The 18,719-nt window shown below is 48.6% G+C and overlaps 1 protein-coding gene across 6 annotated transcripts; it reads left to right on the top strand.

Annotated features, from left to right (window-relative positions):
* Positions 1-149: 149 nt before the first annotated feature.
* On the top strand, positions 150-18,381 carry Zmym3 (zinc finger MYM-type containing 3). 6 transcript variants are annotated; one of them, XM_042694889.1, is made up of 25 exons: positions 150-206; positions 1,692-2,377; positions 3,649-3,692; positions 3,969-4,041; positions 4,497-4,791; positions 5,016-5,193; positions 5,543-5,761; positions 6,054-6,204; positions 6,415-6,530; positions 6,702-6,788; positions 6,899-7,049; positions 7,294-7,466; positions 7,654-7,819; positions 8,419-8,516; positions 8,601-8,760; positions 9,015-9,127; positions 9,259-9,433; positions 9,607-9,753; positions 10,407-10,510; positions 11,312-11,480; positions 12,584-12,735; positions 13,282-13,396; positions 15,389-15,643; positions 16,692-16,809; positions 16,914-18,381. In XM_042694889.1, the coding sequence occupies exons 2-25, from the start codon at positions 1,711-1,713 to the stop codon at positions 17,104-17,106; spliced, it is 4,119 nt and encodes a 1,372-aa protein (XP_042550823.1). In that variant the 5' UTR covers positions 150-206; positions 1,692-1,710; the 3' UTR covers positions 17,107-18,381. The 6 variants fall into 6 exon arrangements, with proteins under 6 accessions (XP_042550823.1, XP_042550822.1, XP_042550821.1 ...); XM_042694888.1 differs by lacking the exon at positions 150-206 and adding an exon at positions 302-391; XM_042694887.1 differs by lacking the exon at positions 150-206 and adding an exon at positions 329-404.
* Positions 18,382-18,719: the final 338 nt, after the last annotated feature.

Raw genomic sequence — 18,719 nt, forward strand, 5'->3', positions numbered from 1 at the left:
AGGCACCCCATAACTATGACTCCGACTGGTGAGGGGGGCCTGAGGCTACAGACAAGGGGAGGAGGGGCACAAGAGGGCTGGCTCTCTGCTCCCCCTCCCCTCAGCCTCGGCTGTCACTCACTACCCCAACAGTCGCCGAGGGGGCGGGCCCGGAGAGGTGGAGATGGGGGAGGGTAATCTTGGCAGGCGCCTGCTGCGTGGCGTAGGTAGGGAGTGCTGAGGGGGGCGGGCGCCGGGGGGAGGGGTGTTGAACACGAGTGGGAAGCGGAGAGACACGGAGAGGGGGAGGGGATCGGGAACCATTTGAATGAGAGGAGGGGATCACGGGTAGAGTGGACTCCTGGAGGTAGGGCGGGCAAGGGTGTGTCGGGGGGCCACACTCTTGAGCCAGGTAAGGGAAGCAGGTGCGTAGCTGCGTTTTGTGTGTACTCGTTTGTGCGTTCTTAATGCCGTAGGCTCTTTGGTAGAAAGGGGGCGCCGCCTTTCCTGGAGGCGGGCTTCAGGGCTCCAGAGGCTATCTTTTCCTCCTCAACTAACGGGGCCCCAGGCGGGGGCTCTAGCTCCATATCCAACGACTATACTCCACTCCGCAATTTCCAGGCAGCCACTGGGCTGGGAGTCTCGCGCCGGGGGCCGGCACTGTCTCGCGAGCCCCCTCCCGGAGCCAGCCAATGGGGTTGGTCGCTGGCACCGCCCGCCTGCCTGGTGCAGAGCGTTGGGCGCTGCGAGCGGCGCTGCCATTTAAAGGGGCCGCGACCCCTGTCCCGGCTGCTAGGGAGGGAGGTGGAGAAGGAGCTCGGGGCCGTCGCTGTCTGCAGTTCTAGGCTTGTAGCCGTTACAGTAACCCTGCCTCAGGTAGGGGTCGGGCCGGATCAAGCCAAACGGAACCTGCCGGCGATATTTCACAGTAGCGGGGAGGGGGGTCTGAGGAGAGATCGTAGCTCCAAAATGTCTTCCTGTAAATGCCTGAGGTGGGGGGTGGGCAACTGGAGACGAGAGGGCTGAGGAAGCAATGGGAACGGGGGACGGACAGACGGGGCTGAAGGGAAGTGGGCTACTCGGAAAGGTAACTGGGGGTGGGGGAGAGAATGGTATAGAAGGGGGGAAGGGCTGAGGGAGGACCTGGTGAGGCGGGGAGGGGGGGTGGGGCCAGACCTGATGGGTAAAGGCTGGGGAGCTGGGGGGGGGGGCACTAAGAGAGTGTGGAGGGAATGTAAACTGAGGTCGTGGGGGCGGGAAAAGCTCCTGAGGCGATGGCCTGAGGAGACTCTGTGGGGACGTTCAACCCGTGTGGGGAAAGGTAAGGGGGGGGGAGGGGAACTGGTAGTTGCGGTGTGTGTGGAGGGAGGGGGTCGGACGGGTAGAATGACCAAACAGCCTGGCATACGTGGGCGCCAGGCCAGACCGGGGAATGCCACTCCCCAGAGAGGGCGATGTATGGGGGTGGCGGGGAGTGGGGGGAGTGGACCTTAGAACTAAAGCCTCTGGAAACGCTTGTCCGTTGTGTGTGTGTATGGGGGGGGGGGGGTGGGAAGCGGGTAGTGGACATTAAGACTGAAGCCTTTGGAAATGCTTGTCTGTTGAGGGGGGCTGTTCATAAGGAATTATAAGTGGATGATGGGGTGTGTCACAGAGCCTGTATAAGAAGGAATTCTAAGACCACCTCTACTGCCCCCTCTTCTAATCTGCAGTCCATACCCAGCCATCCTGATGGACCCCAGTGATTTCCCCAGTCCATTTGACCCATTGACCCTGCCAGAAAAGCCCCTGGCTGGAGACCTTCCAGTAGACATGGAATTTGGAGAGGATCTGCTGGAATCTCAGACTGCCCCAACTCGAGGATGGGCCCCCCCTGGTCCTTCTCCATCCTCGGGAGCTCTGGACCTGCTTGATACTCCTTCTGGCCTGGAAAAAGACCCTGGAGTAGTCCTGGATGGGACCACTGAGCTTCTGGGGCTGGGGGGGCTGCTCTATAAAGCCCCCTCCCCCCCAGAGGTGGACCATGGTCCTGAGGGGACCCTTTCTTGGGATTCAGGAGAACAGACCCTAGAACCTGGACCAGGGGGTCAGGCCCCTGAAGTGGTACCACCTGATCCAGGGGCTAGGGCAAATCCCTCTTCTGAGGGGCTGCTAGATCCTTTGGCTCCAGATTCTCCAATAACCCTGCAGTCCTCCCATATTGAAGAGGAAGAGACAACCTCCATAGCTACAAGGAGAAGGGGCTCCCCTGGGCAGGAGGAAGAGCTTCCCCAAGGGCAGCCACAGAGCCCAAACGGCCCCCCTAGCCCTTCAGTGGGAGAGACTCTAGGGGATGGAATCAACAGTTCTCAGACCAAACCTAGGGGCTCAAGCCCCCCTGCACATCCTTCTTTACCAGGTAGGTTGCCTAAGCATTTGGCAAATCACGGCTGGGGAGAGGGTGGAGATAAGGATGGGTGGTTCTGTGCTTTGGAAAGGAGGGGGAACAGAGAAGATGGTGAGAGAGAAGGGTAGGGATATGTGGGAGAAGGAGTTGAGGTTTGAGAGGGAGGAGTGGGTGTGTGTGTTGAGGATTAAGGAAAATGTGCAGAGAGCACAGGAGCTATGAAAATGGAATTAGGGTGTTTTCAGAGAGAATGTTTGTGGGAGAGGTTACCTTTTTCATATCCCCTGGGTGGGGGGGGGAAGGGGGGGTTGGTGTGCCAGGGTTCATCTATCCATTAGGATTTGGGGGAGAACATTAGGCTTCTTGCCTTTCTCTTTTATCATCCTCCTTCTCCTCCTCCTCCTCTTCATTATTATTATTATTTAGCTGTTTGATCCTAGATGAGAGCAGAATTTCTGGGATTGATAGATGTTACCTAGTCTTTAAAGTCCAAAACAGCTTACTGATTTCAGGAGAAATCAGGATCTAGCCAGGTGCCAGTGGCTCATACCTGTAATATTAGGTACACAAGAGGCTTAGATCTGAGGATTGCAGTTCAAAGCCAGCCCAGGCAGAAAAGTCTGTGAGACTCTTCTCCAGTTTTAAACACCAAAAAGCCAGAAGTGGAGTTGTGGCTTACGGTGGTAGGGTGCTAGCCTTGAGCACTAAAGCTCAGGAATAGTGCCCCAGCCCTGAGTTTAAGCCCCAGGACCAAAACACGCACACAAAAAAATTCAGTCTAGTATTGTATCTCTGATAGAGGGATAGCCTAGATGTGAGAGGCTTTAGTTTTTCCCCTGCACTGACTAGTGTCCTCTCTCCAACCTATGATGATCTTGGGTCTTATATAACCACCCAAGTCTAAGGCTAACTACCCATACATCAATACTTCCCCCACCTTTCTTGCTTCCTTTGGGTGGTTGCATATAGGTTTGCTGGTAAAATACAAAATCTTCATGAGAGATATGTTGGCTATATGTCCATAACAACCAATGTTTGGGACAGAAAGCTGTTAGAAGGTGTAGGATGTATGTTTCTTTATAGGAGAACAGTTGCACATACCCCCTTCCCTTAGTACAGAGCCTGAGGTAACCCTGAGAAGGGCCCCAAGAAGCCACAGGCACTGAAAGCGGTTTTCCCTTTCAGTTTTGAGTAGTTCTTCCCCAGGAATGGAAGTGGGGGTTGGGCCAGGGGGGTGGTAAGTGCAGGCTCAAGATTTAGGCTGCCTTCTGCTTCCTTTGCAGGAGATGGCCTGACTGGGAAGGCGAGTGAGAAGCCGCCTGAAAGGGTGAGGGGGGAGGGGACTGGAAGGAGTCTTGTTATCTCTAGGAAGGACAGACCCTTCATTTTTCCCTCTCAGACATTGAATGCTTTGAGGTAGGAGGGTGGGAGCTCTCATATCTTCTGCTTCAGAAGAAAGCACAGCCTCTTTTTATCCCCCTCTCTTAAGGGCTGGGCCAAGGGTCTCTACTCTCACTTCCCCCTCCCATCTCCTGTTGTTCCCCAATCTCTATACTCCTATTAGCCTGTCCTTTGGGTCAGTTTTGCTCCACATTTTTCCAAGGTACAGAAGAGAAGCGAGCGTGTTAGAAGAGCAGAGCCTCCAAAACCTGAGGTTGTGGATTCCACTGAGAGCAGTGAGTAGAATTTGAGGAGGTGTGACCTTGGAATTACGGGTATGGACAATAGTTAAAAGTGGGATGTGGCAGGGCATGGATCTTCTAGCTCATGTAGTCTCTCTCAGGCAGAGTGTGGAGTGCCTGTCTCTGCTATGTGTTGGCATGGGAACCAGGGGCAGTGGGAGAAATTGAAAACAAGAACAGTGAGAATGAAGAGTTTCCTGTTTCAACTATGCCATCCCTGGCCCCAATCTTCTCTTTGGGAGTCTTTCCCTTCTCCTCCCTGGAATATTATCAAGTAACTAGGAGTGAGAGACACCAATAGCTTAAGATACCAATATAATAGGGGAGGAGTGGAATCCCAGAGTTGCAAGGATCAGGATTGAACTGTTAGTTTGTGGTCATCAGATAGCTGGAGACCTGGTCTAGTGGCCTTTTCTCCCTGCTTACCCCCCCCCCCCCAACTCTCACAGTTCCAGTGTCAGATGAAGATTCTGATGCAATGGTAGATGACCCCAATGATGAGGACTTTGTGCCATTCCGGCCCCGGCGTTCTCCTCGCATGTCCCTACGCTCAAGTGTGTCACAAAGGGCTGGGCGCTCTTCGGTGGGCACCAAGATGACTTGTGCACATTGCCGGACACCATTGCAGAAGGGGCAGACAGCCTATCAGCGCAAGGGGCTGCCTCAGCTTTTCTGCTCTTCATCTTGTCTCACCACTTTCTCCAAGAAGCCCTTGGGCAAAAAGACCTGTACCTTCTGTAAGAAGTACGTGAGAGCCTTAGGGGTGTGGGGCAGGATCAGGGTGGGAGTTGTGACTCAGGCAGAAGATTGTATTGGCAAGAACCAAGCAGAAGGGAGCTGGGAGAGTTAATTTAGAAAGGTGGTCAGAGAGTATTTGGCTCTGTGATTGTCAGTCCGAGGAGAGGGAGAAAGCTGCTGAAATGAGAGGGTAGTCCTAAGTGAATACTCATACCTGTTACCCCTTCCAGGGAGATCTGGAATACCAAGGAATCAGTTGTGGCACAGACTGGTTCAGGAGGCTCCTTCCATGAGTTCTGCACATCTGTCTGCCTCTCTCTGTATGAAGCTCAGCAACAGCGCCCCATCCCCCAGTCTGGGGATCCTGCTGATGCCACTCGCTGCAGCATATGCCAGAAGACTGGAGAGGTGAGGATACTTGGTTGGGGATGACTTACAGAGCCTGGCCAGCCCTGACCTGCTCCTCTGATTTTGGGGCTGCAGTGGCCAGGCCCTGTGGAATGGGGTGTGGGGGAGGAAAGGCAGCCATCATGTGGGAACACATTCAAGGATAGAGCTTCTCCAGGATGTGTGCAGCTGGCCCTCTTTGACTCCCAGGACCTCATCATCAAGTCATCAAGCCTGATGTACAGGTTGGGGGGTCCCTAGGCCTCCTTTCTGCTGTGAAGGTCTAGGGTGAGGTGGAGGGTATCTTTGTATTGGGGTGGGCGGTGGTGGCCAGGCCCCAGCTCAGGGTGTATATGTGTGTGTGTGGCAGGTCCTGCATGAGGTCAGCAATGGCAGCGTGGTACACCGGCTCTGCAGCGACTCTTGCTTCTCCAAATTCCGGGCCAACAAGGGACTGAAAACCAACTGTTGTGATCAGTGTGGCGCTTACATCTACACCAAGACCGGGAGCCCTGGCCCTGAGCTTCTCTTCCACGAGGGCCAGCAAAAGCGGTTCTGCAACACAACGTGCTTGGGGGCATACAAGAAGGTGGGGCCGAGGGAGTAGTGCATTAGAGGGCTGTGGAAGGGGGTGTGGTTCTTGGGGGATAAATAAAGGTGCCTGTTGGGTCTGAGCTAGGAGAAATAAAACAAATAAAAGGGGTTTTCAGTTGTATCTGTTATGTTTTATTTTTGAAGCTGGCTGGTGGACACACAGGCCTTTGTTATACCATCAACTATACTTTTTTTTTGTATGCTTGAAATATTTCGTGTTTAAAAAATTTAAAAATAAAAGTAAAGGGACAAATCCAGCCTCAGCCTCTCCTTCCCCATCCTCACAGAAAAACACACGTGTGTACCCATGTGTCTGGTGCAAGACCCTGTGTAAGAACTTTGAGATGCTATCACATGTGGATCGTAATGGCAAGACCAGCTTGTTCTGTTCCCTGTGCTGTACCACTTCTTACAAAGTGAAGCAGGCAGGGCTCACTGGTAGGTGCAAAGCCCTCTTCTCTGAGACCCCTGCTGGCCTTCCTTCTACTTCCCATACTCTTCTGTTCTAGAGTAATCCCTGCTTCCTGACCTAAGCCCCAACCACATCTTCCTGTGGATTTTCTGTTCCATCTTTGCCCTGCCTTACACATTCTGTGTGCTCTCTCTTTCTCTCTCTCTGTCTTGCTCTTCTCTCTTTCTATGCCCCAGGCCCACCCCGACCCTGCAGCTTCTGCCGCCGCAGCCTCTCTGACCCCAGTTACTACAACAAGGTTGACCGCACAGTCTACCAGTTCTGCAGCCCCAGTTGCTGGACCAAGTTCCAGGTACTCTAGACCCTGGACCTGGGACAAAAGGGTGGCAGCAGCACAGAAAGAGAAGGGGTAGGAAAATTGGGCTAGGTAGGCCTAGGTAGAGCAAAGAACAAGACTAATCCCCACCCCCCACGAACACCACACACATCTTGCCCCTTCCTTACTTGTCTTCCTTCCCTCCAGCGCACAAGCCCTGAAGGGGGCATTCACCTGAGCTGTCACTACTGCCACAGCCTCTTCAGTGGCAAGCCTGAGGTCTTGGACTGGCAGGTAAGACCCTCCCTACTCTCCCACATCTTGCTACATGTCTTGAAGGGGGTCTTTCTACTCGATTGAGATGTTACAGTTCTGCCCTCACTGCCCTGTGCCCTCCACCTCAGGACCAGGTGTTCCAGTTCTGCTGCCGTGATTGTTGTGAGGACTTCAAGCGCCTTAGGGGTGTGGTGTCCCAATGTGAGCACTGCCGGCAGGAGAAACTCCTGCATGAGAAACTTCGGTTCAGTGGTGTGGAGAAGAGCTTCTGTAGCGAAGGTAAGGAAGTGGGGGAAGGGGCAGAAGACCTTTTTCTTCACTGCCAGGGAGAATGACAGAACAGAAAGTTTGGAAAGAGGTCTAAGGTGCAAAGCCTTCTGCTCAGAATGTTCTACTTCATCTAAGACTTTGTGCATGAGGAGTCATTTCAAGGAAGTTTCAGGTGTAGTGCCTCAAAACAGTTGGGTCTTCTGCTCACAAATATCTTTCTCAGGACTCTGCTTTCTCTTCCTCTCTTTTCCAGGCTGTGTGCTGCTATATAAACAAGACTTCACTAAGAAGTTGGGCTTGTGCTGTATCACTTGCACTTACTGCTCCCAGACCTGCCAACGTGGAGTCACTGAGCAACTGGATGGCAGCACCTGGGACTTCTGCAGTGAGGACTGTAAGAGCAAGTACCTGCTATGGTATTGCAAGGTAAGGAAGGTCAACATATTGGAAAGGATACACAAAGAAGCTAACAGGGAGTGTGAGTTGTAACACTGACATCAGAGTATGAGCAGATCTCCAGGTTGGGGGCTGAAGAGGCACATAGTTTATCCCAAGGGAGAGGACCCAGCACATTTTAGCAAGAGAGGTCTGACTATCCTATTGATGCCCTCAGGCTGCCCGGTGCCATGCATGTAAGCGCCAGGGGAAACTACTGGAGACCATCCACTGGCGTGGTCAGATCCGTCATTTCTGCAACCAACAATGTCTGCTGCGTTTCTATAGCCAGCAGAACCAACCTAACTTGGATACCCAAAGTGGGCCAGAGAGCCTCCTGAACAGTGAGTGCTGGGCAGTGGGCACACTACTGGAACTGGCTTGGATTCTTCTAATCCCAGACCCATCCCTTTTCTTCTTCCTCTGTTGTATCCACCCCTTCCCTGGACAGAGGTCTCTCAGCACTGTGCTCTCTTAGTTTCCAGACCTTGTGAGTACCAGAGAGTCTTTGGAGTTAAGAGTCCACTGATTTTCTCTAGGCTATATTTTTAGGGAGTAGTACCCACTCAGGGAGGTTGGGGCATGTAGGGGTTGTGGTTACTTTCAGGGAGAAGAAAATATCAACATAAGCTCTACCTTTAGCAATACCAAAAACTATTAACTATTTTTAAAATATTATTCTGCCACTCTACTAAACTCCTGAGGGCTAAGTGGAAAATTTGTTGTGGGAGGGATAGAGTGTTTCCTTTTTCTTTGTAGTAAAAACAACTTCTTGGCTACTATTGCTGGGGCACAGAGAAGACTAGACCACGGGTAGGAAGGGGAAATCCTAGACTTTCCTTTTCTGTTGACAACCTGTGAGTGAAAGTCTCCTGGAATAGGGGTGAGGAAACCAAGAGAGCTAGTTCATCCAATGGCAGCTTTCATTTGTCTTTATCTACAGGTCAGTCTTCTGAGTCAAAGCCCCAGACACCTTCTCAAACCAAAGTGGAAAACAGCAATACAGTGAAGACCCCAGAGGAAAATGGAAATTTGAGCAAGGTCTGGGCAAAAGCCAAGGGGGGGAAGATAATGTCAGAGGGGAATACTGTAGTTGGCAGTTCTAACCATCTTTTGTCTCTTCAGATTCCTGTGAAGACCCAGTCAACTCCAAATGCTCCCACACCACCCCCTCCCCCACCCCCAGCAACTCCCCGCAAAAACAAAGCTGCCATGTGTAAGCCACTGATGCAGAACCGAGGAGTCTCTTGCAAGGTAGAAATGAAGTCCAAAGGGAGTCAGACAGGTGAGCCCCAGGGTACCTAGATGCCATAGACCGAATTCTAGAGACCTCAACTCTATGTCCAACATCAGAAAATGTCTTTGGTGGCTGAGGTATCTTGCATATGGTTCTTCTAGAATCATAGAATTATCTCTTTTAACATTTTGTTCAAGAGCAGTTTTGAACTGAACACATTTTAGAGCTTTTGGGAATGAAGTCCTGGGTCAGATGTGATCCATTTAGCAAGGCCTCTGAGAAGATCCATTTCTTGTCAACAGAAGAGTGGAAGCCACAGGTGATTGTGCTACCCATTCCAGTGCCCATCTTTGTGCCAGTGCCTATGCATCTGTACTGCCAGAAAGTCCCGGTGCCTTTCTCAATGCCTATCCCAGTAAGTATCCTTGCCCTTCCTGGCTCTTTACTCTTCTAAGATTAAAATCTACTATCTCTCTTATTCTCATCAGCTGGCATCTTCATATTCTGGTGTGGTTCTTGGCATTTAGTTGGGATTTGTACCTCCAGGTGCCTGTGCCCATGTTCTTGCCCACTACATTGGAGAGCACAGACAAGATTGTGGAGACCATTGAGGAGCTGAAGGTGAAGATCCCTTCCAACCCTTTGGAAGCTGACATCCTGGCTATGGCAGAAATGATCGCAGAGGCTGAGGAATTAGACAAGGCCTCATCTGACCTTTGTGGTATGCCATGATAGCATATGATAGCAATGATAAAGGCTGCTACTAGTGTGTCTGCCTACAAAGGTGGAGAGTGGTGTTCTTGGTGCTGGGGATAGCTGGCATGAGCCCTTGAAAACCTAGGATGGTACTGGACAGGAGCTACAGTGACTGAAACAATTTCTCTAACCTCTCAGATCTTGTGAGTAACCAGAGTGCAGAAGGACTTCTAGAAGACTGTGACTTGTTTGGGCCAGCTCGAGATGATGTTCTGGCCATGGCTGTTAAGATGGCTAATGTCCTGGATGAGCCTGGACAAGACTTGGAGGCAGACTTCCCCAAGAGTGAGTAGGATTCAAATCATTCTCCCTGGGTATGGTGGCATTTGTATTATCAGGAAAGGAGTGTTTCTTTTGACCCCCAATCATGGTTATTATGACCTGAGGCTTTAGGTTCTTACAGTGTTTAAGATAGCTGGTCAGGACAGGGTACTCTTTGATTTTGAGTTTTGTGTGGGTTTATGCATGCACATGCTTTAACATACTTTTTTCTTGTGCCAGTACTGGAACTTGAACTCAGGACCCTGTGTTGTCACCTCGCTTTTTCACTCAAGGCAATCTATCATTTGAGCCACATCTCCACTTCCAGCTTTTTTATTAATTGGACAAGAGAGTCTCATGGACTTTCTGCCCAGGCTTGGCTTCTAACTGAAATCCTCAGATCTCAGCTTCCTGAGTATCTTAGATTATAGGTGTGAGCCAACAGCACTGGCTTATTTTTAAACCTTAAATTATGGTGAAGAACACATAATATGAATTTTATCATCACCATTTTAAGTGTAGGGGTAAATATATCCACATTGCTATGAAGCTTTTGAGTCCAGTAAAGCTGTCCAACAGGTTCATCTTGCATCAAGTAGTCAAGTAACAAAGGTGGAATGGAAGGATTACAGGGTTGAGATCTTGAGAAATTGATTTCTTCCTTTCCTTTCTGTTAGATCCTTTGGACATTAACCCCAGTGTAGACTTCCTCTTTGATTGTGGCCTTGTAGGGCCTGAGGATGTGTCTACTGAACAAGACCTTCCCCGGACCATGAGGAAGGTGAGCATTTCACATACTGCATCCACAGAAGTAAGGCGTAGGCCCAGAGAGGAGAGGGTGTTTTTTTGTTTTTTTTTTTGGTTGGTCATGGGGCTTGAACTCTAGGCCTGGGGTGCTGTTCCTCAGCATTTCAGCTCAAGGCTAGTGCTCTACCACTTGAACCACAGCACCACTTCTGGTTTTCTGGTGGTTTATTGGATATAAGAGTCTCACAGACTTTCCTGCCCGGGCTGGCTTTGAACCGTGATCCCAGATCTTAGCCTCCTGAGTAGCTAGGATGACAGGTGTAAGCCACCGATGCCTGGTGAGGGTATTCTTTTAACTAAACTAGAAACCTTAATGTGCCCTTCCTGTTCTTGAACTCTAACACTACCAATACTGAGGTCTAGCCAAACTTTGCTCTTCCCCTAATTTACCAGATTATCAAAGCTACTCTGAGGCTTTCTTTTCTTTTTTTTTTTTTTTTGGGTCCAGTCGTGGGGCCTGAACTCAGGGCCTGGGCGCTGTCCCTCAGCTCTTCAGCTCAAGGCTAGCACTCTACCACTTGAGCCACAGCACCACTTCTGGCTTTTTTTTTCTGCTTATGTGGTGCTGAGGAATCGAACCCAGGGCTTCATGCATGCAAGGCGAGCACTCTACCACTGAGCCACCTTCCCAGCCCCCATACTCTGAGGCTTTCTGCCATAGAAGTTTTCTGTTTTCTTACATCAGCTCCCAAGCCTGGTGGTAAATGCTATCCTGAATAGCTTCCATGATGCCCTGACTTCACTTTTGTCACCCTCCTCTTCTCTTTTCTTCCAGGGTCAAAAACGGCTAGTACTTTCAGAAAGTTGCTCCCGGGATTCCATGAGCAGCCAACCCAGTTGTACTGGTCTTAACTATTCATATGGTGTCAATGCTTGGAAGTGCTGGGTGCAGTCAAAATATGCCAATGGAGAAACAAGCAAGGGTGATGAGCTGCGCTTTGGCCGTAAGTACTCCGAGGAGGAAGAAAGGACAAGGGAAGAGGGGAAGGGTCGAGGAGACTGTGATTCAGCTGAAGATGTCTAGGAGTGAAAAGGGTATAATCACTAAAGGTGTTCTGTGAAAATGAAGTTGAATTGTAGATTGATTTAAGGGACATTCTAAGCCAGGCACAGGTGGCTCATAGTGTCATCCTACCTACTCAGAGAATGAGATCTGAGGATCCAGGTTTAAAGCCAGTCCAGGCAGACAAATCCAAGAGATTCATCTCCCCTTAACTAGCCAAAAGCCAGAAGTGGAAGTGTGGCACCAGCCTTGAGTAAAAAAGCTAAGCAAGAGTTTGGCACCCTGAGTTTAAGTCCCACTATCGACACAAAAATAAAGAATAAATAAAGGGAGATGCTAGGGCTTGGAACATGGTTCAAGTAGTAGTACTTGCATAGCAGGCTCTAAGTTCAAACCTTAGTAAAGATGTTGGGGCTAGGGATGTGAATCAAGTGATAGAGCACTTACTCATAAAATGCAAAGCCCCTCATATCCCTCCCCATTTTTTTAAATTAAAGGGAAGCTAGGCACTAGTGCCTTATGCCTATAATCTTAGCTAATTCTAGCTAATTAGGAGGCTGAGATCTGAGGATCATAGTTCAAAGTCACTGTTGGCAAAAAACATCACTGAGACTCTTTTTCTATTTTTTTTTTTTTTTTTGCCCGTCGTGGGGATTGAACTCGGCCTGGGCACTGTTCCTGAACTCTTCAGCTCAAGGCTAACACTCTACCACTTGAGCCACAGAGGCTGAGATCTGAGGATCATAGTTCAAAGCCAGCCCAGGCAGGAAAATCCAATTAACCACCAGAAAACTGGAAGTGGTGCTGTGGCTCAAGCAGTAGAACATTAGCCCTGAGCAAAAAAAACTCAGGGACAGAGCCTAGGCCCTAAGTTTAAGTCCCAGGACACACAGTACACACACACAGAAGTGCTGTAAAGTTTCAAGGCTGAAGGGTGGGTTTATTCAGAAGCTAGATGTCATTAAGAATTAATAAGTGTGGAGCTAAATGAAATTCACCAAGTGGAGTTTTCTTAATCCCATTCACCTCTATATGTCACTGCAGCCAAACCCATGCGTATCAAAGAGGATATTCTTGCCTGCTCAGCTGCTGAGCTCAACTATGGTCTGGCCCAGTTTGTGAGAGAAATTACTCGACCCAATGGTGAACGATATGAACCGGACAGTATCTACTATCTGTGTCTTGGCATTCAGCAGGTATCCCTTATTTACTGCCTCATTCCCTTCATCCAACACAGACAGGTCCTGCTAGAACTGTTTGTAGCCTACTCTCTATTGTCACTTTTCTCCCCTGTCCCCATCCCCAAATCAAATGGTTAGCTTATCTTTAAACTCCTGTGATAAATAGGATACAAGATGTCTGTACTTTCTTAAAATCGGAGTTTCTTTCCAGTACTGTTGTCATTACCATGTGGGTCCCCTTTGTAATCTTTAAACCCATTTTAAGAGGAGAGGGCTGGGTTTCTTGAGTGATAGGCTAATGTTTAGTTTTCTCTAGGAGAGGTCAGTCATATATTACCTGACAAGGGGGTTTGGAGCTTCTCAGGAATATTTCCAAGCCCAAACCACAGTACTTAATGGTATAAGGACACCTGAAGGAAAGCACACTGGGTCATCTAATCAAGCAGCTGTTTCCCCTTATCTACTAATTATCAAGCCCCATGCTTGGGGCTTTCAGCACCATTTTCTTTCCTATAGGACTTAATAATCTGGCTTTATGTGTGTCTCTTTTTCTTTCTCTAGTACTTGCTGGAAAATAACCGAATGGTGAACATTTTCACGGACCTTTACTACCTGACTTTCGTTCAAGAACTCAACAAGTCTCTGAGTACCTGGCAGCCCACACTCCTTCCCAACAGTAAGGGACATCGATGTAGCAACCCCTGTTCTCTCTCCTCCCTTCTTCCAACTCCAGCTTCCAACTCTGTGCTGTTTGGCCTGCCACTCTTCAGGAAGGGTTCAAGGGCTGGAGCATGCAGTTGACTTCCTCAAAATCTAGAGCTAGAGAGCCGGGCACCAGTGACTCACACTTGTAATCCCAGCTACTCAGGAGGCTGAGATCTGAGGATCACGGTTCAAAGCCAGCCCGGGCAAGAAAGTCCGTGAAACTCTTTATCTCCAATAAACCACCAGAAAACTGGAAATGGCGTTGTAGCTCAAGTGGTAGAGCGCTAGCCTTGAGCTGAAGAGCTGAGGGACAGCGCTCAGGCCCAGAGTTCAAGCCCCATGACCGACCAAAAAAAAAAAAAGCTTTGGAGCTAGAGAATCAGGCGCCCTACCATTGAACATGAGCTTAGGACTAGTCAGGTGTGAATGGCTCACAATCATAATTCTTGCTACTCAGGAGGCTGAAATCTGGAGGATTTGGGTTTGAGGCCAGTCAGTGCAAAAGTCTGTGAGATTCTGCTTCTAGAATAACCAACACAAAACAGGGCTATAGGCTATAGGCTGGTAGAGCACCAACCAAACTATCAAGCCAAGTGAACATGAGGCCCCTAGTTCAAACTTCAGTACCACCAAAAAGATGAACAAAAAATAAGCCAAGCTGGGCGCGGTTGGCTCAAGCCTATAATCCTAGCTACTAAGGAGGCTGAGAGCTGAGGATCATGGTTCCAAGCCAGCCAGTGCAGGAAAGTCCATGAGACTCTAATCTCCAATAAACTGTCAGAAACCGGAAGTCACATTGTAGCTCACGTGGTAGAGCACTAGCCTTGAGCTGAAGAGCTGAGGGACAGTGCTCAGGCCCAGAGTTCAAGCCCCACTACTGACAAAAAATAAGCCAAGCATGGTGGGTACATATCTGAAATCCCAATACTTGGGAGGCCAGGCAGGGAGGATCTACAGTTTGACGTTAGCCTGGGCTATAAAAAAATTTCCAAAAAGAAAAAACAGCAAAGAAAAAAAAAGAACAACAACAAACCGCTCATCAAACTCAAGTCTAAAGAGCTATCTCTAGAACAGACAAAAAAGATGGCCTAGATTTGGGTACTGTGGTACTGTGGCTCAAGTGGTAGAGTGCTAGCCTTGAGCAAAAGAAGCTTAGGGATAGTGCAGAGGCTCTGAGTCAAACCCCAGGACTGGCAAAAAAATCTATGTGCTTACAAGTTGTGAGTAGAGAGAAAAGCTCCATGTGGAGATAGAAAGTATTAAAAAAATACCTAGTCATGGCCAGGTGCCGGTGGCTCACGCCTGTAATCCTAGCTACTCAGGAGGCTGAGATCTGAGGATCTTGGTTTAAAGCCAGCCCGGGCAGAAAAGTCCGTGAGACTCATCTCCAATAAACCACTAGAAAACCGGAAGTGGTGCTGTGGCTCAAGCGGTAGAGCGCTCGCCTTGAGCTGAAGAGCTGAGGGACAGCACCCAAGCCCAGAGTTCAAGCCCCACGACTGACAAAAAAAAAAAACCAAAAAACAAAAAAACCAATCATACTTTAGCATCTCTGTGTGTCAAGATTTTTTATCTTATTTTGTTTTTGTTTTATTTTTTTTGGGGGGGGGTCTGGTTGTGGGGCCTGAACTCTGGGCCTGGGCGCTGTCCCTCAGCTCTTCAGCTCAAGGCTAGCGCTCTACCACTTGAGCCACAGCGCCACTTCCGGCTTTTTTCTTTTTTGCTTCTTTGGTGCTGAGGAATCAAACCCAGGGCCTCAAGCATGCAAGGCAAGCACTCTACCACTGAGCCACCTTCCCAGCCCTTGTTCTTGTTTTATTGAGTGTCAGATTTTATATACAATAGTCAGCCACTAGATGAGACATACATATGTTGTGTTTGTACACAGACTTTGGTGTACACAGAGCAGTTGAGTTTTGGAAGTTCATCCCTCCTGACTGGCCTCTCCCCTTGTCCATTGCAGATACAGTATTCTCCCGAGTGGAAGAAGAGCACCTCTGGGAGTGCAAACAGCTGGGAGTCTACTCCCCCTTTGTCCTTCTGAACACACTCATGTTCTTCAACACTAAGTTTTTTGGACTTCAGACTGCTGAGGAACACATGCAGCTCTCTTTCACTAATGTGGTACGGCAGTCCCGCAAGTGTACTACTCCTCGGGGTACCACCAAGGTGGTGAGCATCCGCTACTATGCCCCAGTTCGCCAGAGGAAAGGTCGAGGTATGAAGTTGCCTCTACTTTGCTTTTGCCCTTTCTCTGTTTTCCCCTGCCATGCCCCATCATACTTACCAGATTGGTCCTCTCTTCTGCCACTAGGTTTTTCTTTCTGTTGTTTGCAGAAAGATGAAAATTGCAAGTCCTTCTAGCTTACTAGCTAGAAGTGGCTGTTGAATAAATAAGAGCTTAGTATGCTACCTCTGTCCTGCTTTTCCTCATTTTAAGGCAGTTTACCTCATTGCCTATCTTTTGGCAGAGGAAGTTATGGACAGCTATTAGATGTGTTTGGCTCCAGAGAAAGGTAACAGTAAATGATAGGCTTTCCTTGATTCTAAAACTATGTTAGTCTTCTGGCCTTGGAAATTTATTCTGTCCAAGGGCAGTCTTTAAAGGTTCCTTTTCTGGACCTGTGCCTATATCTAGAATGATGCATAGAGGTTTGGGCCATTATTGTTTCTCTGTCCTAAGTAAAGCTCAACCTTGCATCATGATCTGTTTCATACAGTTTGTATAACTTCTGAGATTACCTCTTTAAGATGTCAACTTGGAGGAGATTATAAAGGAAGACTTCAGGGAAGTTTAGCTGTGGTCCAAGTGGTAGATTGCCAGCCTGAGTGACAAGGCTAAAGGACAGCACCTGGGACCTAAGTTCAAATACCAGTACTTGTACACAAAGAAAGGGAGAGAGACAGAGACAGAGAGATTTTGGTAGTGAGAACTCAGGAGGGTTGCAGAACAGCCCTCTAAAGAATGATTGATTGGTAGGGAGATAATTGACCTCTTCTCTCTCCTCGTCCTTCTCTTTTATCTTTTTCTTACCTGTTCACTTGCTCTTCCCCTCCCTCACTCCATGCCTCTTTCTCAGGGCTTGAATGGAACCTAGGACCTTGCATATGCTAGGCATGCACTATATATTGATATACAGTGCCAGACCCATTTTATTTCTTCCTGAGATTGTATTTTGGGTCCTTAGGGCTTCTCCCTATTTCCTGGGTGGTGGCTTACTGAGCATGTGCTCTTAAAGAGTCTGGGTCATTTCCCTTCTCTATAGACACAGGTCCTGGAAAACGGAAGAGAGAAGATGAAGCACCTGTCTTAGAACAGCGTGAGAATCGCATGAATCCCCTCCGCTGCCCTGTCAAATTCTACGAATTCTATCTGTCGAAATGGTGAGTTGGCTGGTTTACTGGTATGGCATTAGCATACAGATACAAGGGACCTATTTTGCCTTGGTACTGATCTGTTGTTCCACTCTTACCCCCCACTATTGTAGTCCTGAAAGCCTCCGGACTAGGAACGATGTGTTTTACCTGCAACCTGAGCGATCCTGCATTGCTGAGTCACCTCTCTGGTATTCTGTGATCCCTATGGACCGAAGCATGTTGGAGAGCATGCTCAATCGAATTCTGGCTGTACGTGAGATTTATGAGGAACTGGGTCGTCCTGGGGATGAAGACCTGGACTGAACCCATGTGCCACCTGTATTCATCTTTCACATCAATGTCTGTTCTGTGGCTATTCCCTGCAGAGTGACTGGCCCAGGAACCAATGCTACTCATTCTGAAGGGACCTCACTGCCCCTTTCTACTCACCCATTCTCTGTCTTCCTAGGGACCCTTGGCTTTAACCTTCTTCCATATAACTTGACAACCATTCAACCCCAATACCCTATACTCAAGGGCCGGTCCCCCAGTGATTGGGCAAAAATCCTCTGGCCCATTGGTCTTTATTCTTCACAGTAATCCTTTTTTTCTGGGACCAGACTCTGGTGGAGTGTTAATAGCGCTGGTGATCCTGTTGATGGGTTTCCTGACCCATCTGTGTAGATGAAGCCCCTTGTTCCTAGATCTGACCTAGGAAAAAACCCAGCTGCCTTCTCTGCCCTGTGCCCACTGCTTCTCCCCCAATTTCCCAGTATCACCCAAAAAGTTCTTATTTGAAATGTGTGAAAGAAATAATGGAACAAGAGGACCATTTATTTACAAGCATTTATATTCTTTCCCTACTATAAAATGATTGGTTGTTGGTAGCCTCTCACCACCATGCCTCCCACCCTACTCTGGCAAGCACCAGCCCATCCGTGCTATCGTTTTTAAAGGGTTCCAAATGCTTTCCCCAAAGGCAGAGAATGACTAAGTATAGGGAGCAGACTTCTGTTGTGCAGACTCTTGTCCCTTTGGTTTATGTGTTTGTCCTCTCTACCATCTTAGGTTGGTATGAGCCATGGTGTCAACTTGCTTAGCCCCCTCTGTAACTGCCTCCCTTTAGTTCCGTGAACAGAGCTCCCAAGGCAAAAATCACCTTCTGACTTTGATTGGGGCTGGGTTCCCTATTCTTGTTCTCCCCCTATCATGAGAGCCAGGCCAAGCCTGTGGGGGCCTAGATTATACAGGATGGGTCTGTGGTCCAAAGATAGGTGAGGAGTTGTAGGCATAGGCCCTGCCTCTACTACCTACATCTTCTCTTCTCCCCATCTTGCCTTTGTGGGCCCAGAAAACTATTAATGACTGGCAAAGGGGGTACCCAGTCCTTTCCCTGTTGGCTTTGCTGTTCCCCAGCCTCCTTTTTGTGTTTTTATAACTGTTACCAGTTTAGCCACTGTTTAAATTGTATATATTGTTATAAGGCGCCTGGCCTGTCCCTTCAGTGAGCCATGCCCACCCTTGTGTTGTAGTGAGAAGTTGTTGTCACAACTAACCTTGTCTCTGGAATTGTTTGTTTCAAATAAAGAATTAAAATTGTCTTTTGCCTTGGGGGAAGGAAGGTGGTCCTTGAAGAAAGTAAAGGGATGTAGAGGAGCTACGTGAATATTATAGGCGGGAGCCAACAGTGCCTAGCTCTTTTTTGTTTGTATGTGTTCTGGTTCTGGGGCTTGAACTAGAGCTTCATTCTTACTCAGATTTTTCACTCAACTGGTGCTCTATCACTTGAGCCCCACCTCTATTTCCAGTACTGGGTAATTTTAAATCTCTCAAAGCATAAAGAAATTAATCTCAGTTTGAGAAACATTCTTGCCTACTTAATGAATTACTATTAATATTGTGGTTCTTTTTTTGTTTTTTTTTTTTGTTTGGATGGT

Source organism: Dipodomys spectabilis, unplaced genomic scaffold, assembly GCF_019054845.1.
Source record: "Dipodomys spectabilis isolate Male_0828 unplaced genomic scaffold, ASM1905484v1 ptg000176l, whole genome shotgun sequence".
NCBI lineage: Eukaryota > Metazoa > Chordata > Mammalia > Rodentia > Heteromyidae > Dipodomys > Dipodomys spectabilis.

Excerpts from the sequence above, each read along its gene's own strand:
- Zmym3 (XM_042694889.1), top strand. The coding sequence starts at position 1,711 with ATGGACCCCAGTGATTTCCCCAGTCCATTTGACCCATTGACCCTGCCA. Across the intron at positions 9,434-9,606 it reads GGCCTCATCTGACCTTTGTG|ATCTTGTGAGTAACCAGAGT; the intron begins GTATGCCATGAT and ends CTAACCTCTCAG. Across the intron at positions 16,810-16,913 it reads GAATTCTATCTGTCGAAATG|TCCTGAAAGCCTCCGGACTA; the intron begins GTGAGTTGGCTG and ends CCACTATTGTAG.